Genomic DNA, 22,354 nt, shown 5'->3' on the forward strand with positions numbered 1-22,354 from the left:
GAGAGAGAGCATGGTTGTACGAGGGCAAGTGGAGGAGGGGCAGAGAGAGAGGGAGAGAGGGAGAGATAGAATCCTAAGCAGATTCTGTGGGCAGGGCTTGAACTCAGGAACCATGAGATCATGACCTGAGCTGAAATCAATCCCTATTTTATTTTTTTAAGGTTTATTTATTTATTTTGAGAGAGAGAGAGAGAGAGAGTGGGAGCAAGCATGGGGGAGGGGCAGAGAGAGAGAAATAGAGTGAATCCCAAGCCAGCTCCATGCTAACAGCACAGAGCCTGACATGGGGATCTATCCCACAAACCGTGAGATCAGGACCTGAACTGAAATCAAGAGTCAGACACTTAACCAATTGAGCCACCCAAGCACCCCTATTATTTTATTTTTAAATATTTTATTTTGGGGCACCTGGGTTGGTTAAGTGTCTGACTTCGGCTCAGGTCACAGTCTCGAGGTTTGTGAGTTCAAGTCCCATGGCAGGCTCTTCGCTGATCGCTCAGGGCCTGGCGCCTGCTTTGGAGTCTCTGTCTCCCTGTCAGCACAGAGAGCTCCACACTGTCAGCACAGAGGGAAGCAGAGCTTGAGCCCATGAACCATGAGATCATGACCTGAGATGAAATCAAGAGTCAGACACTCAACCCGCTGAGCCACTCAGGCACCCCCTAAATATTTTATTTTTAAGCCATCTCTGCACCCAATGTGTGGCTCAAACTCACAACCCCAAAATCAAGAGTCCCATAATCTACCGACTGAGTCAGCCAGGCCCCTTTTATTATTATTGTTATTTTAATTTTTAATTTTTTTTTAGGAATCTGTATGCCCAAAGTGGAGCTCAAACTCATGACCCCAATTTCAAGCATTGCATGAATCAGCAACTAAGCCAACTGGACACCCTGTAGGTAACTACAGTACAATATGAACTAGGTATGTTACACAGGGAGGAACCTGGCAAGGCCGTTTTTTGTTTTTTGTTTTTTGTTTGTTTTTTTCTGGTAAGGCCTTTTTGATCTCTATGTCCCATTGTTTCTGGATGGCCCAGCAAACATTTATCAAAATTTACTTTTTATATTCTTCCTATGAATTACCTTCCTTCCCTTTCAAGCCTCAGACCACTACCTCCTTCTCCTTAGTCCAGGATGACATATATACCTCATTTTGCTTGACTGTCTTTTGGAATCTCTCATATTTATGTGGATGTTCCACATGTATGTAATTAAATTTGACTTTTCTTCTGTTAATTTGTCTCATCTCAATTTAATTCTTTGATCAGCCAGAATAATCTTGAAGTGTAGCATAAAAATCTTCCTCCCCAACAGAAGTAACAAAAGAAAAAAATAGATAAGTTTGGCTTCAAGTTGTACACAGAACTAGAACTCTTAGCACTCAGGCAAAAAGACTAACAACTACATTTAAAATTGAGCAAAGGTAATGGTTGCATAACACTGTAAATGTACTTAATGCCCCTGAATTGTACACTTCTCAAAATGATTAAAATGATAAATTTTTTGTTGCATATTTTATACTGCAAAAAAAAAAATTACCAAGGGAGTGTAAGGGGAACCAAAGGATACGAACAGACATTTCTGAAAGCAAGATATACAAATGGCCAATAAGAGGGGTGCCTGGGTGGCTCAGTCAGCTGAATGTCTAACTTCAGCTCAGGTCATGATCTCATGGTTCATGAGTTCGAGTCCCACATTAGGCTTCCTGCTATCAGCCTGTCAGTGCAGAGCAGCCTGCTTGGGATCCTCAGTCTCTCTCTCTGCCGCTCACCCACTCACTCTGTCAAAAAACCCCAAAAAACAAATGGCCAATAAGATAACATTGTTAGTCATTGGGGATACCCATTAAATCCATTTCATACACAGGGATAGCTATAATGAACAACTTTTATTTATTTACCTACTTATTTTTAGTATACATACATATTAAAAAAAAATTTTTTTTAACGTTTATTTACTTCTGAGAGAGAGACAGAGACAGAGACAGAGCATGAGCAGGGAAGGGGCAGACACAGACAGAGACACAGAATTTGAAGCAGGCTCCAGGCTCTGAACCGTCAGCACAAAGCCTGATGCGGAACTTGAACTCAGGAGCCATGAGATCATGGCCTGAGCTGAAGTCAGATGCTTAATTGAGCCACCCAGGCATCACAGCTGTAACAACTTTTTATTAAAAAAATTTTTGTAATGTTTATTTATTTTTGACAGAAAGAGAGAGACAGAGCATGAGCAGGGGAGGGGCAGAGAGAGAGGGAGACACAGAATCCAAAGCAGGCTCCAGGCTGTCAGCACAGAGCCCAATGGGGGGCTCAAACTCACAGACCACAAGATCATGACCTGAGCCAAAGTCGGACACTCAACCGAGTGAGCCACCCAGGCGCCCCTGTAACAACTTTTTAAAAAGAAAGTAAGGGTTGAGGAGGTTGTAGTAATGTAAATTAGTGTAGACACTGTGAAAATGGTTTGGCAATTTCTCAAAATTTAAGTATGGAATTGCCATGTGATGTAGAATTCTCCTAAACATATACCTAAATAAATTGAAAACAAGAGTTCAAACAAAAACTTGAGTATTCACAGCAGAATTATTATAATAGGTAAAAGTGAATGAAGACAACCTAAATGACCAACTGACAAATAAACAAAATGTGACAATATCTGAAAGAAGGAGGAAGGGAAGAAAAAAACCAACAAAATATGGCAATGTCCATTTAAAAGAATAGTTTTAGCCAAAAAATGTAATGACGTACTGATACTTGCTACATGGAACCTTGGAAATCGCTGTGGATAACAAAGGCAAAAGAAATATGAAAAAAAAATTAAACTTTGTAACTTACAGCCCATTATAGAGCGACCTTCCTTAAGGAGCTTAGCTGCCTAAATGTTAATACTTTGCTAGAGGCAAAAGGCAACCTCAGTTTAACTTTAGCCAACCTCCAGGATCCTGTAAAAATCCCCTTGGAAACTTCCTTGATCTCTATCCCCCAAGATATAGGTGAACAATCATCCTCCAAGCATATGGCCCACTGATACACATCTGAAGGGTCTCATGACTATTTCACTAGCTAGTAGTAAATAACCTTATCCTAACAACATCTAGCCCCTCAAAGTCCTGGAAACCTTGCTTCCAAATTCCTTAGAGACTTCTATCCTTAACAACCTCCCAACTTAAAAGCGTATGTAAGCAGCCACTCCTCACAACCCCAATACAGCCCTTTCTGCCCACGGGTCTTGTCCCGTGCTTTAATAAAACCACCCTTTTGGCATCAAAGATGTCTCAAGAATTTTCTTGACCTTTTGCTCCCAAACCCCAACATTTCACATTAGAAACAACAATAAAGTTGAAGAAGTCAATAAGAAAAGGACATGTATTATATACTCTTATTAAGGATCTAGGACAGGCAAATCCACAGAGACAAAGCAGATCAGCGGTTGTGAAAGGATGGTGGGAGCAAGGATTAAGGAGTGATTCCTTAATGGGTATGAATTTAAGGGCTGACTTGATGGTTACAGAACCTTATGACTATATAAAGGCCACTAGAAAAATAAAAAATAAAGGCCACCGAATTGTGCAAAATATTTAAAAGAGTGAGTTATATGGTAAGTGAATTTTATCTCAATTAAAAAAAAATAAGGAAGCTGACACAGGACATATTCATTCCTCCAAGTACTTGAATGAGAAAAAAAAAACAAAAAAGGCGAAGAGCACAAAATGGCGGCAAGCCGATCGGATCACGTGACCGCCGATTCTTTCCTGCCCAGCCTAACAAGATTCTTTTCTTCAGAGCTGGCGCTGAGACTGCGCTGGCTCATTGTTATGGGAATCCCAGGTAACTCTTCTCAGGCGCGCTCTCGCTCTAGCTGCGTAGCGAAAGCGGTGAACGTATTGAAGGCGAGCTGGGGAGCGCGCACGCAGAACGCAAACCCGTCAGCGCCGTCCTCGGAGAGATGAGGAGGAGGGGAGAGGCGTGGAGGAAGAGGGGGAAGTTGGCGCATGCGCCCAAGGCTGACGGGTTTGAAATGGCCTCGGTGTTAGCCGGGACCCGATTCAGGTGAAGGTTTGGTCCTCGCGGTTGCAGCAGCGGGCGGCGGAACCGGGGCTCCTGTCGTCCTTTCGGATTCGCAGAAGGGCTGGGATCGGCCGTTTGGGGATCACGGCGTCCGTAGGCCAGCGACGGTGGGGTTCTCGTGGGACTGGGGCGGGAGGGACACGGTCCCTTTTGTGCGGGTCGAAGCAGGCCCCGCGCGGCAGGCCCCTCCCCCACCGCTTCGTTTCCCCCCGCCTTCTCTCCCCCGGGGTTCTTCAGGTGCCCCCGGCGCCCCTCAGCCTCGGTCTGGCGGGTCGAGAGGGACTGCCGAGCGCCGTCCCTCGCTGCGAAGCCGTTGAGCTTTAGCCTCCCGGTCTCCGGCCCAGGGCGTCGGGCGGCTGGCGGCGGCGCGGGTTTTGGGGGATAGAGGCTCTCTGCCCGGCACGGTGGTTAAGGGGACCAGGACTTTCAATACCCAGTGTTGGCGCTTCGCCCAGTCTCGTGAGACGTAGGATTCTGCCTTCTCTGGTCAGCGTCCCGCAAGGAGCTGGGGCTGGAGGAAGATGGATGGCAGTGCTCTGGCCCCTCCGAGTCGCGGGGGGAAGGAGGGGGTGCGCGGGCTGAGATCTTCGCCTTTTCTGGCCTGGTTTTGGGGGGGAGGGGTCTTGGCGATGGTTCTTTGGGGGGAGGGATCCGTTATTTCAACTGTCTTTCCCCCTCGAGGGAGGGGAAAGAAAAGGAGCCCCTCGGCCCTTTCCATCCCGAGAAAGTAAGGAGATGTTCGTTATTTAGAGGATAGTCTTAAATACCTTTATTCAGTGTCTCGTCCGAATTTCCGTTATTGGTTTTACCACTTTCAATCTCCACCTCATTGGCAAAAGAAACACGCAGGCTTTATTTTGTTTGAACCCGCAGCCGTGTAGTTCTTTTTGTTAAGACTTGGGTTGATAATAGCACATGGTCTTCGTTGAAATGTGAGTTTGTAGTCACAGAAAGAAGTGCCTTTCTTACTAGTCTACCCCTAATGTCCTATGTTGAATTTGGGTATTTTTGGTGAGATACTTGATGTAAAATGTTTTTGCTGCATATCGGACGTTGGTATACACCTTGCTATTTATACTATGATCTGCGAAGGTGTCCTTGACAAACATTTCTTTAAAATAATATTTTCATGATGTTTATAGTTTCAAGTTTGAAATGTGGGTTCTTTCTTAATAGATCGCTGCTATAGAAGACAAACAAGCGAAGGCTTTTTCCTCCTTTCATCATGGCTCAGTTTGGAGGACAGAAGAATCCGCCATGGGCTACTCAGTTTACAGCCACTGCGGTATCTCAGCCAGGTCAGGCTACTGAACACAAGTACTGTAAACTTGGGGTTTGGGGGAGGACATGTTATAACTATGTGAATTAAGCTATATGTAATACTGTAAAATGTTTCCAAATGATGTATCTTTTATTTGTGAAGCTTTTAAAATTCATGGATCAACTAGCAAAACATGTTTTACACTGCAGTTTGGACAGTTTTATATAGTTTTTCAAACATTAAATTATTCGGTTTAATTAGGTTAGCTACTTGATTGATTAGAGGTTATCTTATTTGGCATGTTAAGGTGTCAATATTCACAAGTTATATTTAAAAATAAATGTATTAAAATTTTATATTTTATGAGAAATTATATACGACTGCTTTTCAGTTGTTTCAATTTAAAGTACAAAACCCAACTCTGAAGAATTTACCAAGCAAAGGAGAAAGATAAATAGATATAAAAGGAGCCAATGAATGTTTACATTTTCTAAATATGGTCAACAAAAAAAAATGTCACTGTAAATGCTTCATTGAGCTTCTTTGCTTGTAGGAATATTTTTTTTTTTGACACCATTTCTTGACTTCTTGTTTGAATCTTAAATAAATTCCCAAGGATTCTATGGAATGAATTTTAGTTTCTTTGAGTACTCAGAAAAGTTGCAGCTTATTCTCTTAATTTGAGTATATTTTTATTTATGACCTCTCTAATAATGGTTCTTTGCCATGTTTTATGTACTTGAAATATTTTAGTAATTTGAGGTCACTTATAGAGACACTATAATCTTCTGATTTGGGTGTTCTAAAATTCAATGGACATGATTATCTTGTTAGGTAGGTGGCCTTTTTCCTTAAAGAAATAGATACTTTAGAGTTTTTATTTTAGTGACTCTTTGTTTAGGAGGTTAAATGATCAGTTCTACAGGTAACTGAAGATATTATGAAATAGTAGTTATAGATTATATTTAATTCAGATCCAGGTATTTTGTTATGTTAAATAATGGGGACTTTGGTGTTCGTTTTGATGAAACAGGAATTCTTAGCAATTACTGTGTGTCCGGAAACAAGTACTAGGTACTTGTATGCTGGTAAACTAAACATGTTTTACCCAGCTTTTTCTGCATATAATTTGTTTTAAATTTGTATCTGTATTGTTCCAACAAAATAGCTGTTATGGTAAAAGTTACTTTCTATAGCTCTTAACATTTGTATTGTAATTACTTAAATATAGGTTATACTCTTTTTGTTTTTGTTTTCAGGCTGAGCCAAGGAGACAGCAAAGACTTATAAAAAATGTCAAACAAAAAGTCAATCGTAAATTTAGGTCTCCTTTTCGATATTTAGCAATAGAGTCCAAACATAAAGGGATTTGTGTAAATGGAGCTTGTATTTGTGCTGTAGGAAATTATGGGTTATCTTAGACCTGTTGTTAATCAGAGATTTTCAAAATCAAATTTTATTGACATACCATGATTTCAGTAAGTAGGCAAGTGTTTTGTTAGCATGTATCTACTCTTAGCTTTCGTGTAAAAATCCTGTAGTAGGCTCTAAATGGAACGCTTTAGCGATACTGTTTTTATTGAGATGTATAATTTCCAGGTGCTGTATATCAGGCTGCTTCCTTATAGCTTGCTGTTTTCTTGCCTTCATGTTAAAAGTCTTATTTGCGATTAATCAGTATCTCATCTTATTGGATCTGATTTTTAGAACCATTCAAATTTTTGTAAAAGTTACATTTTCAATCCTCAGGCAATTGTAATGGCTTACTTACATCTCATCTCAATGGAGAACATTTATTTTTTTTTTAAGATGAATTTTTTGGGATGCCTGGATGACTCAGTTGGTTAAGCTTCTGACTCTTGATCTCAGCCCCACGTTGGGTCTGCACTGGGCATGAAGCCTACTTAAAAAAAAGATTTTATTTTTAAGTAATCTCCACACTTAACATGGGGTTTGAACTCTCACAACCCTGAGATCAAGAATCAGATGCTCCAGGGGTGCCTGGGTGGCTCAGTTGGTTGAGCGTCTGACCGGCTCAGGTCATGATCTCACGGCTTGTGGGTTCGAGCCCCGTGTTGGGCTTTGTGCTGACAGCTCAGAGCCTGGAGCCTGTTTCAGATTCTGTGTCTCCCCCTCTCTCTGCCCCTCCATTGCTTGCGCTCTGTCTCTGTTTCAAAAGTAAATAAACATTTAAAAAAAAAATGAATTAGATGCTCCGCTAATGAACCAGCCCGGTGCCCCTCAATGGAGAACATTCTAACCTAATTACAGTGCTTTAAGTTTTGTCTTGGCAGCTTCAAATACAATTTGAGGAAAAAATTTCAACAAAGGACATATAAGGACTTAAGGCAATAGTGTAGGTGTCACTTTTTACTCTATTGAAAAAACAAAATACACATAGTAGTATCAGAGGCCAGTGTCATAAATTAGATGATCATGGAACAGAAAAAGGTTAACTGAATAATTCAACTTGAATTAAATATTTCATTTTTGTGCTTATATTTCTGACTCATTTTTTGTCTTTTTTTTCACATTTATTTATTTTTGAGAGACAGAGCACAAATGGTGGAGGGGCAGAGAGAGAGGGAGACACAGAACCCGAAGCAGGCTCCAGGCTCTGAGGTGTCAGCACAGAGCCTGATGTGGGGCTCGAACCCACAAACTGCTAGATCATGACCTGAGCTGAAGTTGGGCACTTAACTGACTGAGCCACCCAGGTGCCCTCTGACTCATTTTCTTTTGAGAGCAATATGAAAATTAGTACACTTGGGGCACCTGGGTGCCTCAGTTGGTTAATCTTTCAGCTCTTTATTTCGGCTCAGGTCATGATCTCACTGTTCCTGGGTTCCAGCCCTGTTTGGGATTGTCTCCCTCTCTCTGCCTCCCCTGCATTTGGCATGCATCCTCTCCCCCTCTCTCTCCAAATAAATAGCTTTAAAAAATTGCTACTCTTCTGTTATATAACTTAACCTATAACTTCAGTTAAAGACTATGCTATTCCATTTTCTAGGATATTTTTAGCATTTTTACTAACTTTGAAAATTCTCAGCTAACAGTGATAGGAAAATTTCATTACATTCATGCAGATGACTTAAGTAAAACTTAAGTAAAAGCATGCATAATTGTGTTGTATTGTTGAAATCTGTTGTAAAAGTGAAGATGAGTATTTGAACTGTTTCTGATCAGTTTTTTTTTAATTTTTTTTTTACATTTATTTATTTTTGAGAGACAGAGCACAAGTGGGGGAGGGGCAGAGAGGGAAGGAGACACAGAATCCAAAAGCGAGCTCCAGACTTTGAGCTGTCAGCACACAGCCTGACTAGGGGCTCGAACTCAGAAACCGTGAGATCATGCTCTGAGCTGAAGTCAGACGCTTAACCAACTGAGCCACCCAGGCACTCCTGATTAGTTTTAATACTGAGCATATTCAGGGGCGCCTGGGTGGCTTGGTTGGGTAAATATCCGACTTCAATTCAGGTCATGATCTTGCGGTCTGTTCAAGCCCCACATCGGGCTCTGTGCTGACAGCTCAGAGCCTGGAGCCTGCTTCAGATTCTGTGTCTCCCTCTCTCTCTGCTCCTCCCCCCACTCATGCTCTGTCTCTCTCTCTCTGTCAAAAATAAATAAACATTAAAAAGAACCTTGCATATTCACTTAAAATGTTACTAATTCCTAGGTGTCATCATCTGTCATCTTTGATTTTCTTTTTCTTTACCCCCCATATTCAATCAAATACCAAATCATGACTTTTTTCCCCTTTGAAAATGCCTCAGGTATACTCTTACTTTACATTTAGGCCCTGGGCACTTCACGTTTGAATAACTGCCACCAAGCAGCTTTCTCTTGCTTACAGTTCATATACCAGAGTCTCTCACCTAACTTTCAGGACTTTCCATACTTTTCTCAAACCCAATCCAGGATGCTTACCATAGATCTTTAAGTCAAAGGTTCTTTTTAAAAATATTTTTTAACGTTTATTTATTATTGAGAGAGAAATACAGAGCATGAGCATGGGAGGGGCAGAGAGAGGGGGAAACACAGAATCCGAAGCAGGCTTCAGGCTCTGAGCTATCAGCACAGAGCCCGGCATGGGTCTCGAATCCACAAACCACAAGATCGTGACCTGGGCCAAAGTTGGATGCTTAACTGACTGAGCTACCCAGGCGCCTCCAGTGAAAAAGTTCTTTTTCCCATCTGTCACTTGGTGGCATTGTTCTTTATTATTCTGTATTTAGTTCTAATTGTTTTTATTTGCTTTCTTTTATTTACTGGGTAGGCTACTTGTTATTTCTCTCTCTGCTCCAATGTGTATGTTAGATGTCATATTCCTAAAGCATAATTTCTGTCTAAACCACAGAATTTTTCAAACCTGGATAAAACCTGAGCTAGATTCTGTCTCAACTCCTTTCTCTAACAGATAAGGAATTTGAGGCCCAGAAAGATGAAGAAATTTGTTTAGGTCTTATAGAACATCACAAGAGAGTCCATGTTAGCACATCAGAATTGTGGTTCATTATATCTTCCATTTTTCTCTTATCTGCAAAAGTATCTTCAAGTACTTTTAGAATTTATTTCAAACTTCTTGGGATGGTATTCAAGATGTTCTGTCTTTCCAGTCCAAGTCTCATTTCTTCCACACTGAAATAATTGTGTGTGTGCACACGCGCGCGTGGGTGTGTGTGTCTGTTTGAAGAGTATTTGAGGGAGGAGCATGAGCGCACAAATGGGGGAGGGGCAGAGAGAGGGAGCCCAAGCAGGCTCCACACTGTCAGCCTGGAGCCCCAGTACAGGGCTTGAACTCACAAACCTTGAGATCATGACCTGAAGTGAAACCAAGAGTTGGATGCTGAACTGAGGGAGCCATCCAGGCCCCCTGAAATAATTGTTCTTAATATTTTCCTTTTTTTTTTTTCCATTTTCTAACTGAAGTACTATGGTATGTATTCAGTGACATTCTTAATTTGGTTCCAGAACTTTTATGTTTCAAAGTTTTAACAGTTTTCTGTGTATAAAGAGACATTGATAGAGATTGCTGGCCAACCACTGATTGAATGTTTATGAGAGATTTATTTATTTTTATTTATTTATTTTTACTTTTTAAGTACTCTCTATACCCAATGTGGGGCTTGAACTCACCACCTCAGGATTGAGAGTTGCACGCTCCATTACTGAGCCAGTCATGTGGCCCACTGATTGAATCTTTAGCCCTTATTATTGACTAGGGGTAGTTTTTAGATTTGACTGAAAATACTTACATTTGTATGTGTTTATAATCATAATTTTGAAGTATTGGGAATGATTTAGCATATTCTAACCAGTTTGTCACCTATTTCTTACGCCTCTTTGTAAAATGACTACATTTTGTCCATAGAGGAACATGAACTGGTTTAGGAGTTAAAAATATAGTGATAATGTGCTTTTACACAGGTGGCTGAAGCTAATATCAATACAGTTTTAAATACAATCCCATTTTTTCTACCTCTTTATTCTTGCCCAATAGTCATCTTTTAAAATCCTAATCTCTTGAATCAGCAGCTCAAATTATTAAATTCCAACATTCAAGGTCCTTTTCAAATGAGTAATAGTTGATATAGTATGTGTACTTCACTTATCTTAGTCATCCCTAGACAGACTTGGATGTTTATAACTCATTTGGTAGGAAAGAATTGCTACAGGTGTTGGCTTAACCCTGCTTTAAAAAATTTATTTATTTATTGTTTTTGAGAGAGAGTGCAAGCAGGGGAGGGTTCAGTGAGAGAGGGAAACACAGAATCTGAAGCAGGCTCCAGGCTCTGGGATGTCAGCATATAGCCCGATGTGGGGCTCGAACCCTCAAACCACGAGATCATGACCTGAGCTAAAGTCAAACACTTAACTGACTGAGCCACCCAGACACCACTGGCTTAACCCTCTTTAAGCACTACTAGTACTGTGTAATAGCAGGTAGTGTCTAAAACCTTATCCTGAGAGTAAAGAAAAATGCACATAAAGTCTATTAAGGCTCAACTCCTCCCCCCCACCCCACTCTGAATATGCCATACCTGTGCTCTTATTCAGTGAGAGCTGCATTAACATATCAGATTATAAAGCAGTGAGTGCCCCATCTCTCTGTCCTAACTTGAGCATGCCACTTCTGTTTATGCAGTTGTGACTTCTCTTCCACTATGTGTTTTATGATCTGGGAAATAATTTTAGTCTAATATAGCTGAAAATGTATTGGAAGTAACAGTGAAAAAAAGTTTTTGTTGTTTGAGAGAGAGAGCTTGAGGTGGCAGGGGCAGGTGGTGCTTGATCTCACGAACCATGAGATCATGACCTGAGCTAAGATCAAGAGTCAGATGCTTAACCAGCTGAGCCACCCAGGCGCCCCTGGAAGTAATCTTGAAAGCTTGAATATTAACTTTGGATCGTACAAGACTCCTTGAAAGAAACAGGGCTGAAAATCAGGTAAATATCAGAGGCAATTAAGGATAGAAGAAATCATAGGACATTATGAATAGTGTCTTCAACTGCCTGAAAGGGAAATCATTGTTGACGAACAGTTATTTGAATAATAGCTGGAGGAGATTATAGTCAGGATCACAACTTATCAATTCCTTGGCACGTCAAAAGAATGGAAAAGCAGTTGTCTTCAAGGGTATTAATCTTTATAGAGATTATAAGAAAACCGTATGACAGATAATTAGTTAAGGCTTTGCCTTTTTCTTAGGGAATAGCACTGATCACTGAGAAGAACTTTCTTTTATGATGGATATTTATCTTCATTGCCTGATTTGGTAGCCACTGGCCACATGGGGCTGTTGAGTACTTTAAATGTGGTTACTATGAGGAGCACCTGCATTGCTCAGTCGGTTAAGTATCAGGCTCTTGATTTCGACTCAGGTCATGATCTCACAGTTTGTGAGCCCCGCATCCAGGCTCTGTGCTGACAGTGGGGAGCCTGCTTGGGATTCTCTCCCTCCCTCCCTCTCTCCCTCTCTCTGCCCCTGCCTGCTCACACTTCCAAAAATAAACTTTAAAAAAAAATAATGTTATTGTGACTGAGGAACTGAATTTCTAATTCTATTTAATTTTCACTAATTGACTGATAGAGCGTGTTGGCTGATGAGAGGCAGAGAGAGAGAGTGAGTCCCAAGCAGGCTCTGGGCTGACAGTGCAGAGTGTGATGTGAGGCTCAATCTCGTGAACCGCGAAATCATGACCTGAGCCGAAATTGAGAGTCTGTTGCTTAAACAACCGAGCCACCCAGACACACCGAATTTTCACGAATTTAAATTAAAATGGCCACGTATGGCTGGTGGCTAATGTATCAAACAATGCAGTTATAGAAGCATACAATACTTAGAATGTATTTAAAATACTATGTTGTGCCTTCTTATTTTTTTAACGTTACCCACAAATTCATTTATTTTATAAAGGGAAATTTGTGCATTTGACTTCTTTAATTTCTTATTCTCCCCTCCCCTTAATTTCTTATTCTTAATGCCCTAACCTATTATTCTTAAAAGGTAGTGAATATTTCTAATCAGTGGGTACATCATGGGCTTAGAGTAGAACCTTGAAAGCCACAGGAATGCATTGATCAATGAGGTATCCAATTTTAAAATAGTTATCTGCAAATAGGAGCATCAGAGGTTTTATAGTTGTGTGAAATCTGATCTTAAAAGGGTATCGAAAGATGACATTTAAAAGATTTGTTCACTTGATTTAAAACTGGGTGTGTAAGTACTTTATAAATCCACAAGTTATGAAGAAAATCCCCCATATATTCATGCTGTTTTTCTCTCTAAATAGATTGCTTTTTGAACATAGTTGGTAGGTGGAAATTTCAAAGGATGAATCATTGCTTGACCAATGCTTTAAATTTTGCATAAGGTGAAAAAAGGAAGTATCTGATATCAGCCTGAGGTTTTGAATTTTATTATCTCGGGATGACTCCTCTTAGTAAAGATAGAGCACAATAAAGATTTTAAAATACAACAGTGATAACTAATAACTATTAGTATGTCATAACACAAGTGTTTTTCAGTCATATGAAACTGATTTTATGTTTTAGGAAATGATAAAATTTACAGTTCTTAAAGGTTTAAGAAAGCTTAAGTCGGACGCTTAACCGACTGAGCCACCCAGGCGCCCCTGAAATAATTTTTAATAAAACTGAGCTTTATACTTTTTCTATGCCACATAGTTTTCTTTCTCCTCATTTTAGTGTATCACTTTATGCTACTTTGTTTTCTTCCAAAAATCTTTAAACAGTAATCCTACAATGCAAAATTCAGGGAGAAATTATAATTAGAAAACATAGGAGGGACAAACTTTTATGACTAAGTGTTGGTCTAATCACTAACTGCTAATATATGTGTATGGAATTTTTTTTAACACATTTTTTTAAAAGTTTCTTTATTTTGGGGCGCCTGGGTGGCGCAGTCGGTTAAGCGTCCGACTTCAACCAGGTCACGATCTCACGGTCCGTGAGTTTGAGCCCCGCGTCGGGCTCTGGGCTGATGGCTCAGAGCCTGGAGCCTGTTTCCGATTCTGTGTCTCCCTCTCTCTCTGCCCCTCCCCCGTTCAAGCTCTGTCTCTCTCTGTCCCAAAAATAAATAAACGTTGAAAAAAAAAAATTAAAAAAAAAAAAAGTTTCTTTATTTTGAGAGATCAGGCGGGGGAGGGGCAGAAAGAGAGAGAGAATCCCAACCAGCATGGAACCTGATGTTGGGCTCCATCTAAGAAACCATGAGATCATGGCCTGAGCTGAAATCAAGAGTTGGATGCTTAACTGACAAAGCCACCCAGGCACCACTCCACCTTTTTTGAAGTAAGCCCCCAATGTGGGGCTTGAACTCATGACCCTGAGATTAAGAGTTGCAGTTGCTCACTCTACCAACTAAGCCAGCGAGGCATCTCTGTTTTCTTTTCAACTTTCAAGACATCAGTATGTTTAACCGACTGGTTCCCTATATGTGAATGGCTTACATAGACCTAACACTGTATTGAGGTCCTAGAAAAATAATGTCATCAACAAATTAGCTAATTGGAATTTCTTTCATTTAGGAATATTTTATCCCAAACCACTAGGCTATTGGAAGTAGTTTGGGGGGAATCAAAAGTTTTATGTGGATTTTTCACTGTTTGAGGAGGTCAAGCACCTTTAACCCCCGCATTATTCAGGAGTCACCTTAATTTTTTTGTAGTTTCTGATTTATCACACTGATTGGTAACAGTGAAAAAGAGATGTGTCTGTCATCCTACCTACTTATGGTAGGCTGCTGTGTATGCTGCCAGGATTCAGAACACCTAGAAAAGCTTTAAGAAAAGAAACCATTTCTGAGATCCTGGCTTTGCGCCATTCTGCTGTGGCAACATCCAGGGTTCTGGAAATTGGTACTAACAGAATGAAACAGAGCAGATCTGAGGTCACACCACAGGTAGGTGAAGGAGATGAGTATGATAATTGAATCCTTGGTGCCACTTTTGTCAAATGTGTAACATGCCAATCTTAGAATTTAAAACACTAATAATTTTCGCTATGGTCCTTATCTTGTGTTCAATGAGTATCTGGCTTCTGTTATCCTAGAACAGCAGTTCTTAACCTTTTTTGGGTCTGTAATTCTCTTTAAAATGGAGGAAAGCTTTGGACTTTCTTGTTTGCAATTTTGCATACAATTTTAAAAGGTTAACAGGATCAAAAAAAAAAAAATGTTAACAGGATCCACTGATTAGAACTTACGTCCTAGATTTCAGTACCTTTTTTTTCTCAATGCAGTTAACTTCATTTTGAACTTGGGCTAGCATTAAGAGATTCTCCACTTTTATTTAAATTTCTTTTTAAATGTTTATTTATTTATTTTTAATGTTTATTTTTGAGAGAGTAAGAGTGTGCTCTAGTCGGGGAGGGGCAGAGAGAAAGGGGTACAGAGGATCGAAGTGGGCTCTGAGCTGACAGCAGAGCGTTTAATGTGGGACTCAAACCCACGAACCATGAGATGATGACCTGAACCAAAGACAGACGCTCAACTGACTGAGCCACCCAGGTGCTCCTATTTACTTATTTTTGAGAGAGAAAGAGCACAAGCAGGGGAGGAGCAGAGAGAGAGAAGGAGACACAAAATCTGAGGCAGGCTTCAGGCTCTGAGCTGACAGAGGGGCTTAAACTCACAAACTGTGAGATCATGACCTGAGCTGAAGCCTGATGGTTAACTGACTGAGCCACCTAGTTGCCCTTTTATTTAAACTGCTATTTAAATTCATGTAGTTAGGCCTGGTTTCTCCTTTCTGCCCATCTGTGATATCTCACTTACTTAAAAACAAAACGACAAAACGACTTAAAAATGAAAGAAGATTAATGTGGTAAGGATTTAGGACATTTAGAACTTTTTTCCCCCCTTAGGTTCTCCTCCCCCCTCTTTTTAAATTTTTAACGATCTGTATGTTTTGCAGGGAGTCATTTGTAATTTATAAGAATGACAAATATAATTTCTGAGATTTTTGTTTTTGCTTTGCTTTGTCGTTGGTTTGTTTTAAGTAAAATTAATTTGAACTTTTAAATGACTGATAATGGACCTCACACTTCTAAAGATTTTCTGAGATATTCTAGATTAGGTGCTTTGTTTAGTTCATTAATGTTCTCTGTTCTCTTCCTGTACAGCAAAATACTATTCTTTGTATAAGGGTGTTAACTTAATAGTTATAGGGCAGCATTTTTCCCAGATATTTTACAGATATGTATTTTCAGATACAAGCAAGATGCTTTGTAAGTGTGTTCCATGAGTAAATACTACTTTTACGGCAATCTTTTGAGGTTCCTAATGCTTAGTTGGCACGTTAAAGGTTCTGAGTAAAATTATGTGCTTAATTCATTGTTTCCTATACTTTTTAAAAAAGTTGCTTCATATACTTTTTTTAAAGTTTACTTAAAGTTTATTTATTTTGAGAGAGAGTGTGTGCACAGGCACACTCAAGCAAGGAAGGGCAGAGAGAGGGAGAGAGAGAAAATCCCAAGGAGGCTCTGCTCTGTCATTGCAGAGACTGACATGGGGCTCAGTCCCTTGAACTGTGAGACCCTGCCCTGAGCTGAAACCAAGGGTTGGATGCTCAATCCACTGAGCAACCCAGATGCCCCTAGAGTTTATTTATTTATTTTGAAAGGCAGGTGGTGCATGTGAGTGTGTTTGGAGCAGAGAGAGGGAGACAGAATCCCAAGCAGGCTCCTTGCTGTCAGTGCATAGCCTGATGCAGGGCTCCATCCCAGGACCTTGAAATCATGACCTGAGCATATTTTAAGAGCTGCTCGGGGTGCCTGGGTGGCTCAGTCGGTTGAGTGTCCGACTTCAGCTCAGGTCATGATCTTGCGGTCTGCGAGTTCAAGCCCACGTCAGGTTCTGTGCTGACAGCTCAGAGCCTGGAGCCTGCTTCAGATTCTGTGTCTCCCTCTCTTTCTGCCCCTCCCCTGCTCATGCTCTGTCTCTCTCTGTCTCAAAAATAAATAAAAACATTAAAAAAAAAAAAGCTGCTCAATCACCTGAGCCACTGAGCCACCCAGGTGCCCCAACTTTTTTTTTTTCTCTTAATGTAAGCTCTGTGTCCATTGTAGGGCTTGAATTCACGACCCCAAGATCAAGAGTCGCATGCTTTACCAGCTTAGGCGGTCAGGTGCCCCGTTTCTTTAGCTTTTTAAACCTTGGACCCTTTTTTCTTTGCTTTCAGACTTTAATGTCCTGGGGAACTAGTCATTGTACAAGGAGATCCAATTTTGGGAAGGATAGTGCTAGATGCAATTTTTATTTTATTTTTTAGATTGCAGTGTTAATTGCTTTTTTGCATTCAGTGGAATTGCATGAAAGCTTCAAGTAAAATCTTAGCTCTAAGCATACATTAAACAATTACATACCTAAATCTGTCCTTCTGAGTTCTTTCCCCAATTTGGTTTAATGAGGTGGTAATTTTAAGTTGCTGTGGTTAATTTTGTCGCATTGTGCCATAAAGTAGTGCAACAATTTTAAAGTGTTGCTTTGGTGTATTTCCTGGTTTATTATTTCCTCGTTATTTAGTATTTTCTAAATCTGTTTTGTTTTGTTTTGTTTTGTTTTGTTTTGAAAGAGAGCACAGGAGTTGGGGAGAAGGGCAGAGTGGGGGGGGGGAGAGAGAGAGAGAGTGTGGGGGGGGGGGGGGGGGGGAAGGAACCCCAAGCAGGCTCTAGGCTCAGTATGGAGCCTGACATGTGGCCTAATGCCATGACCCTTGGATCACGACCCTAGCCAGAATGAAGAGTCAGACACTTAACCGACTGAGCCACCAAGGTATGCCCCTTTAAGATGTTATTTTTAAGTAATGTGCACCCAACATGGGACTCCAAGGTTACAACCCCAAGATGAAGAATCCCGTCTACCAACTGAGCCAGGCTGGTGCCCCTAGTTTTATAAATCTTTAATGCAAAGTAGAAATACATGAAAATTTTGTCCAGTAGAAAGTTATAGGTGGATAACTTGCAGCAGCACTGCTATAATACATGATTTTCATTTTCTTGAAGATAAAACAGTAAATTCTAGATTAGTAAAATAATACAATTTATTTTCTGCATTTTTTCCTGAAAATACTTCTTAAGAGTACTTTAGACTTTTGATCTAGGTAAGGTTGGTTGTGTTCATTGTGCAGTTTGATTTTATAGAATTATGTTTTCAATCATGACATCAACATTAAGTACAAAGCCACTGGGATCTGGGACGGTACTTGAATCAGTTCAGTTTAACAAGCTTTACTCAAATTCTGCTTTAGGTTATTACTAAGCAATTACAACATTATTCATAACTAAGTACTTATGGAAGATTCCTAGGAAGGATCCAAATAATGTTTTTCTTTTCTTTCCTTTTTAATCTCATTTTAGCCGCGTTGGGTGTTCAACAGCCATCACTCCTTGGAGCATCTCCTACCATTTACACACAGCAAACTGCATTAGCAGCAGCGGGCCTTACGACACAAACCCCAGCAAACTATCAGTTAACTCAGACTGCGGCGCTGCAGCAACAAGCTGCGGCTGCAGCAGCTGCATTGCAACAGGTGAATCTCTTTATTTTTTTAAGTTTATTTATTTATTTTGACAGCGAGAGAGCGTGAGTAGTGGGGGGGGGGGCGGTTAGAGAGGAGGAGAGAGAAAGAGAATCCCAAGAAGGCTCCACGCTGTCAGTACAGAGCCCACTTGGGGCTGTTGTAAAATCACGATCTAAGCCAAAACCAAGAGTTGGATGCTCAACCAGCTCAGCCACCCAGGCACTCCTTTGTTGGCTTTTATTTATTTTTTAAGTGTTTTTATTTATTTTTGAGACAGAGACAGAGCATGAGCAAGGGAGGGGCAGAGAGAGAGGGAGACACAGAATCCGAAACAGGCTTCAGGCTCTGAGCTGTTAGCACAGAGCCTGACGCGGGGCTTGAACTCACAGACTGTGAGATCATGACCTGAGCCAAAGTTGGATGCTCAACCAACTGAGCCACCCAGGCACCCCCTTTGTTGGCTTTTAATATGTGACATAGAAAACTATTAATTCTGTGTAGCCACAGTAGGTACTTTCATTTTTTAAAGACTTAATAATTGTGGGGTTTTATTATGCTTATTTGTCAGGTGATTAAAATTACTATATATGCTAAGATATATGGAGCAGTGCGTTTGCATGGTCAAAATTCTTAAAATGGATAGTCCTTATATCTTTTGCTTATTTTTCATCAAGTTTAGCTGTTCAAGAAAATTTCTATTTAGTATAATTTTGTTTATGTATTTGTATATATGTATATCACTTTTTGAGAATGAATAAAACTAACATCCATATTTTTCTTTGAAAAAAAATTTTTTTCCAGCAATATTCACAACCTCAGCAGGCCTTGTATAGTGTGCAACAGCAGGTTAGTTTATATTTTCCATATTAAAAACTGATTTTTAAAAAGCCATTTGTCCCAGATTCAATTTATACAGATTTTATGTCCTTTCAGCTACATTAATGTGTGATTTGAATTCTTCTGGGGTGGGGAAATGAGGTAGGTTAAAAGGAATGTCTCCCAGGGAGAGGAAGGTAGGAGAGGTGTCCTGTGGAAATTGAAATCTTCAACTAGCAGCCATTTTTGTCACATGTTGCTAAGAAAGCATGCAGAGGGTAATCTGGAAAGAATCTGTTACTGAGTCAGTGGCCCAGTACTTCTGTCTGGAGCATCTAGCCCTACTGTGCTGTATTAGACCACATGTGAAAATGAAAAGGTCCTTTTTCTCATTTGAAACCTAAGCCCTAGATAGACCACTGGCTTTGAGCCTTTATTTTTTATTTTTATTGATTTTATTATTTTGGTTTTTTAATGTAAGCTCTATACCCAGTGTGGGACTTGAGTCACGATTCTGAGGTCAAGAGTCGCACACTCTACCAACTGAGCCAGCCAGGCGCCCCGTGAGCCTTTATTTTTTTTAAAGCAACAGAATCCTCTCTATTTTCACCTAATGAAATCGTGTATTGAAACTCAATATATAAAATATAAAATATTAAAATAGAGCTGTTGAAAGTGGGTAGAAGCCTCCTGTTGTATTTTCCCATTCCTACTCTCATAGCACATTTTGACAATTTGAAAACTCCCGACGTAGGGAAAAAGCAAGTTTTTTTAGCCCTTTTTCCCTAGTCTTGTTCTATAATTATGTTCTGTGGAGTCTTATATCTGTGATGATAGGAAAAGCTAAGAAAAAATGAACCCAAGGAGAGGCATGTCAAGGAGAAAAGAGTTTGCCCTGCTGAAATCTAGATAGGTTCTAGCCTAAGCACCCACTCAAGGCTTTTTAAGAGTAGAGGTAGTCTTCTTTCTTCTCAGTGTTGTTGATAGCTTCAGGAAAGTATAGCAATCAGGAGGGGAAAAGGGGATATGAGAGAAGGACCAAAAACTTAGATCCAAAAACACTAGATAAACATGAGGCTTCTTATCCATAAGGTCTTGTCCCTAGTGGATCCATGACCCAATTTCATTCTTGGCTAAGTCCTTTGGGGCTTCAGAAGCATTGCACTTTCACCGAAAGTTATACTATCCCCCTAATATTGATGTAAACTTGTAAAAATTTGGAAAGAGATTGATGTCAGAGTGGGCTACCTGCTTTTCAAAAATATCCTTAGACTTATTTTATTACTGTTACGAAGTTTATCATTAAAGATTATGTGTTAGGTTGAACCGTATGAAAACGAAAGGCTCAAATGCTATTGCCTTAAAAAATGCCATTGTTTATTCTTGACTTAGAGAAAAAATAATTTGGTAGGTTTAACCTCTAATACATGGTAATCCCAGGTAAGCCGGGTGCTTTGAATAGGACCCCACGTAGATTCTTTTATCCTAGCTTAAGTCAACTTTCTATTCCATAATTTAAATTTTTTTCTTTTTACACCAATTCCTTGTATTTTCTGGTAATGAGTGTTATCCTTTACTATTGCCAAAAAAACGATGTCAGAGTGTATGGTTCCTTATGGTCCCCATGCATGTGGCAAATCTGAGAAGGCTTCTCATTTTAGGGGGATATATATGAATTAGATAGCCTGTGATTTTTTTTTTTTTTTTTTTTTTTGAGAGAGGTAGATGGATGAAGCGTGAGTGGGGGAGTGACAGACGGAGAGGGAGACACAGAATCCAAAGCAGTCTCCAGGCTCTGATCTGTCAGCATAGAACCCGATGTGGGCCTGAATCCAAGAACCGTGAGAGCATGACGTGAGCTGAAGTTGGACTCTCAACTGACTGAGCTACCCAGGCACCCCTAATTTTATTTTCTTTTATTAGGCTGAGCTTTTCTTTTTGAGTATAGTTGACACACATTTGTTACATTAATTTCAGGTATACAACTTAATGATGTGACAAATTTATACATTATGCTACGTTCACCGCAAATGTGGCTACCATGTGTCTTGTTACATTGTTATTATAACAACACTGACTGTGTTCCTTATGCTATGCTTTTTTTAAAAAAAAATTTTTTTATAGCCAGCAACTTTTTTTAATGTTACATTTACTATTCTCAAGGCACATCTGATGATACATTTTATAACACAGTAGGTGTCAAAGTATGTTCCACATGATTTCTTCAGGATCCCTCCTCTTTCTGAATTCCAAATGGAGGAACTGAAGTCTGATGTAAAGACTGACGACCCATATTCTATGTTCGCAAGCTTCACAGCACTATTGTAAAATGTAATGTAAGAGAACTATAAACTAGGAACTTCTTCAGTTTTTTGAACCTTCATTCAGATTTTTAAAAAATTTTTTAATGTTTATTTTTTTATTTATTTTTGAGAGAGAGACAGAGTGTGAGCAGGGGAGGAGCAGAGAGAGAGGGAGACACAGAATCCGAAGCAGGCTCCAGGCTCTGAGCTGTCAGCGTAGAGCCCGATGCGGGGCTTGAACTCATGAACCGTGAGATCATGACTTGAGCCAAAGTCGGATGCCTACCAACTGAGCCATCCAGGCGCCCCTTAATGTTTATTTTTATGAATGTTTATTTTTAGAGAGAGGGAATGTGCATGTTTGCTTGCTCTTAAGTGTGGGAGAGAGAATCCCAAGCAGGCTCTGCCCTGTCAGCACAGAGCCACACGTGGGACTCACTCTGACAAACTGTGAGATTGTGACCTAAGCTGAAATCAAGAGTTGAACACTTAACCGACTTAGCCATCCAAGCTCCCCCTTAGGCTGTGCCTTTTCATTCCTGTGACCTAATCATTCCGTAACTAGAAGTTTGAATCTCCCTCTTCCCTTCACTCATTTTGCCCAAACCTCCTCCTTTCCGGCAGCCATCAGTTCTCTGTGTTTATAGCTCTGATTCTCCTTTTTTGTTCATTTTTTTCTAATCCACTTACGAGTGAAATCATGTATTTGTCTTTCTCAGTCTGACATACTTCACTTAGCATAATAGTCTCTAGGTCCATCTGTATTGTCTGATATGGCACAAGCTCATCCTTTTTTGTGGCTATGTAATATTCCTGTGTGTGTGTGTGTGTGTGTGTGTGTGTGTGTGTGTGTGTGTGTGT

The 22,354-nt window shown here is 40.1% G+C and overlaps 1 protein-coding gene across 4 annotated transcripts in view; it reads left to right on the forward strand.

The window, feature by feature from the left end:
• Window positions 1-3,930: 3,930 nt before the first annotated feature.
• Window positions 3,931-22,354, forward strand: part of CCAR1 (cell division cycle and apoptosis regulator 1) — a 63,767-nt gene continuing 45,343 nt past the window's right edge. Inside the window, exons 1-4 of one of the 4 annotated variants that reach the window (XM_040485213.1) lie at window positions 3,931-4,051; window positions 5,246-5,367; window positions 18,211-18,383; window positions 19,176-19,220. In XM_040485213.1, the coding sequence (XP_040341147.1) occupies window positions 5,295-5,367; window positions 18,211-18,383; window positions 19,176-19,220 (291 nt within the window). In that variant the 5' untranslated portion in view covers window positions 3,931-4,051; window positions 5,246-5,294. Of the gene's footprint in view, window positions 4,177-5,245; window positions 5,368-18,210; window positions 18,384-19,175; window positions 19,221-22,354 lie in introns of all 4 variants that reach the window. The other 3 variants (XM_040485215.1, XM_040485211.1, XM_040485214.1) reach the window with 3 other exon arrangements.

The sequence above is a fragment of the Herpailurus yagouaroundi genome, unplaced genomic scaffold (genome assembly GCF_014898765.1).
Source record: "Herpailurus yagouaroundi ecotype Mexico unplaced genomic scaffold, PumYag 163, whole genome shotgun sequence".
Lineage (NCBI taxonomy): Eukaryota > Metazoa > Chordata > Mammalia > Carnivora > Felidae > Herpailurus > Herpailurus yagouaroundi.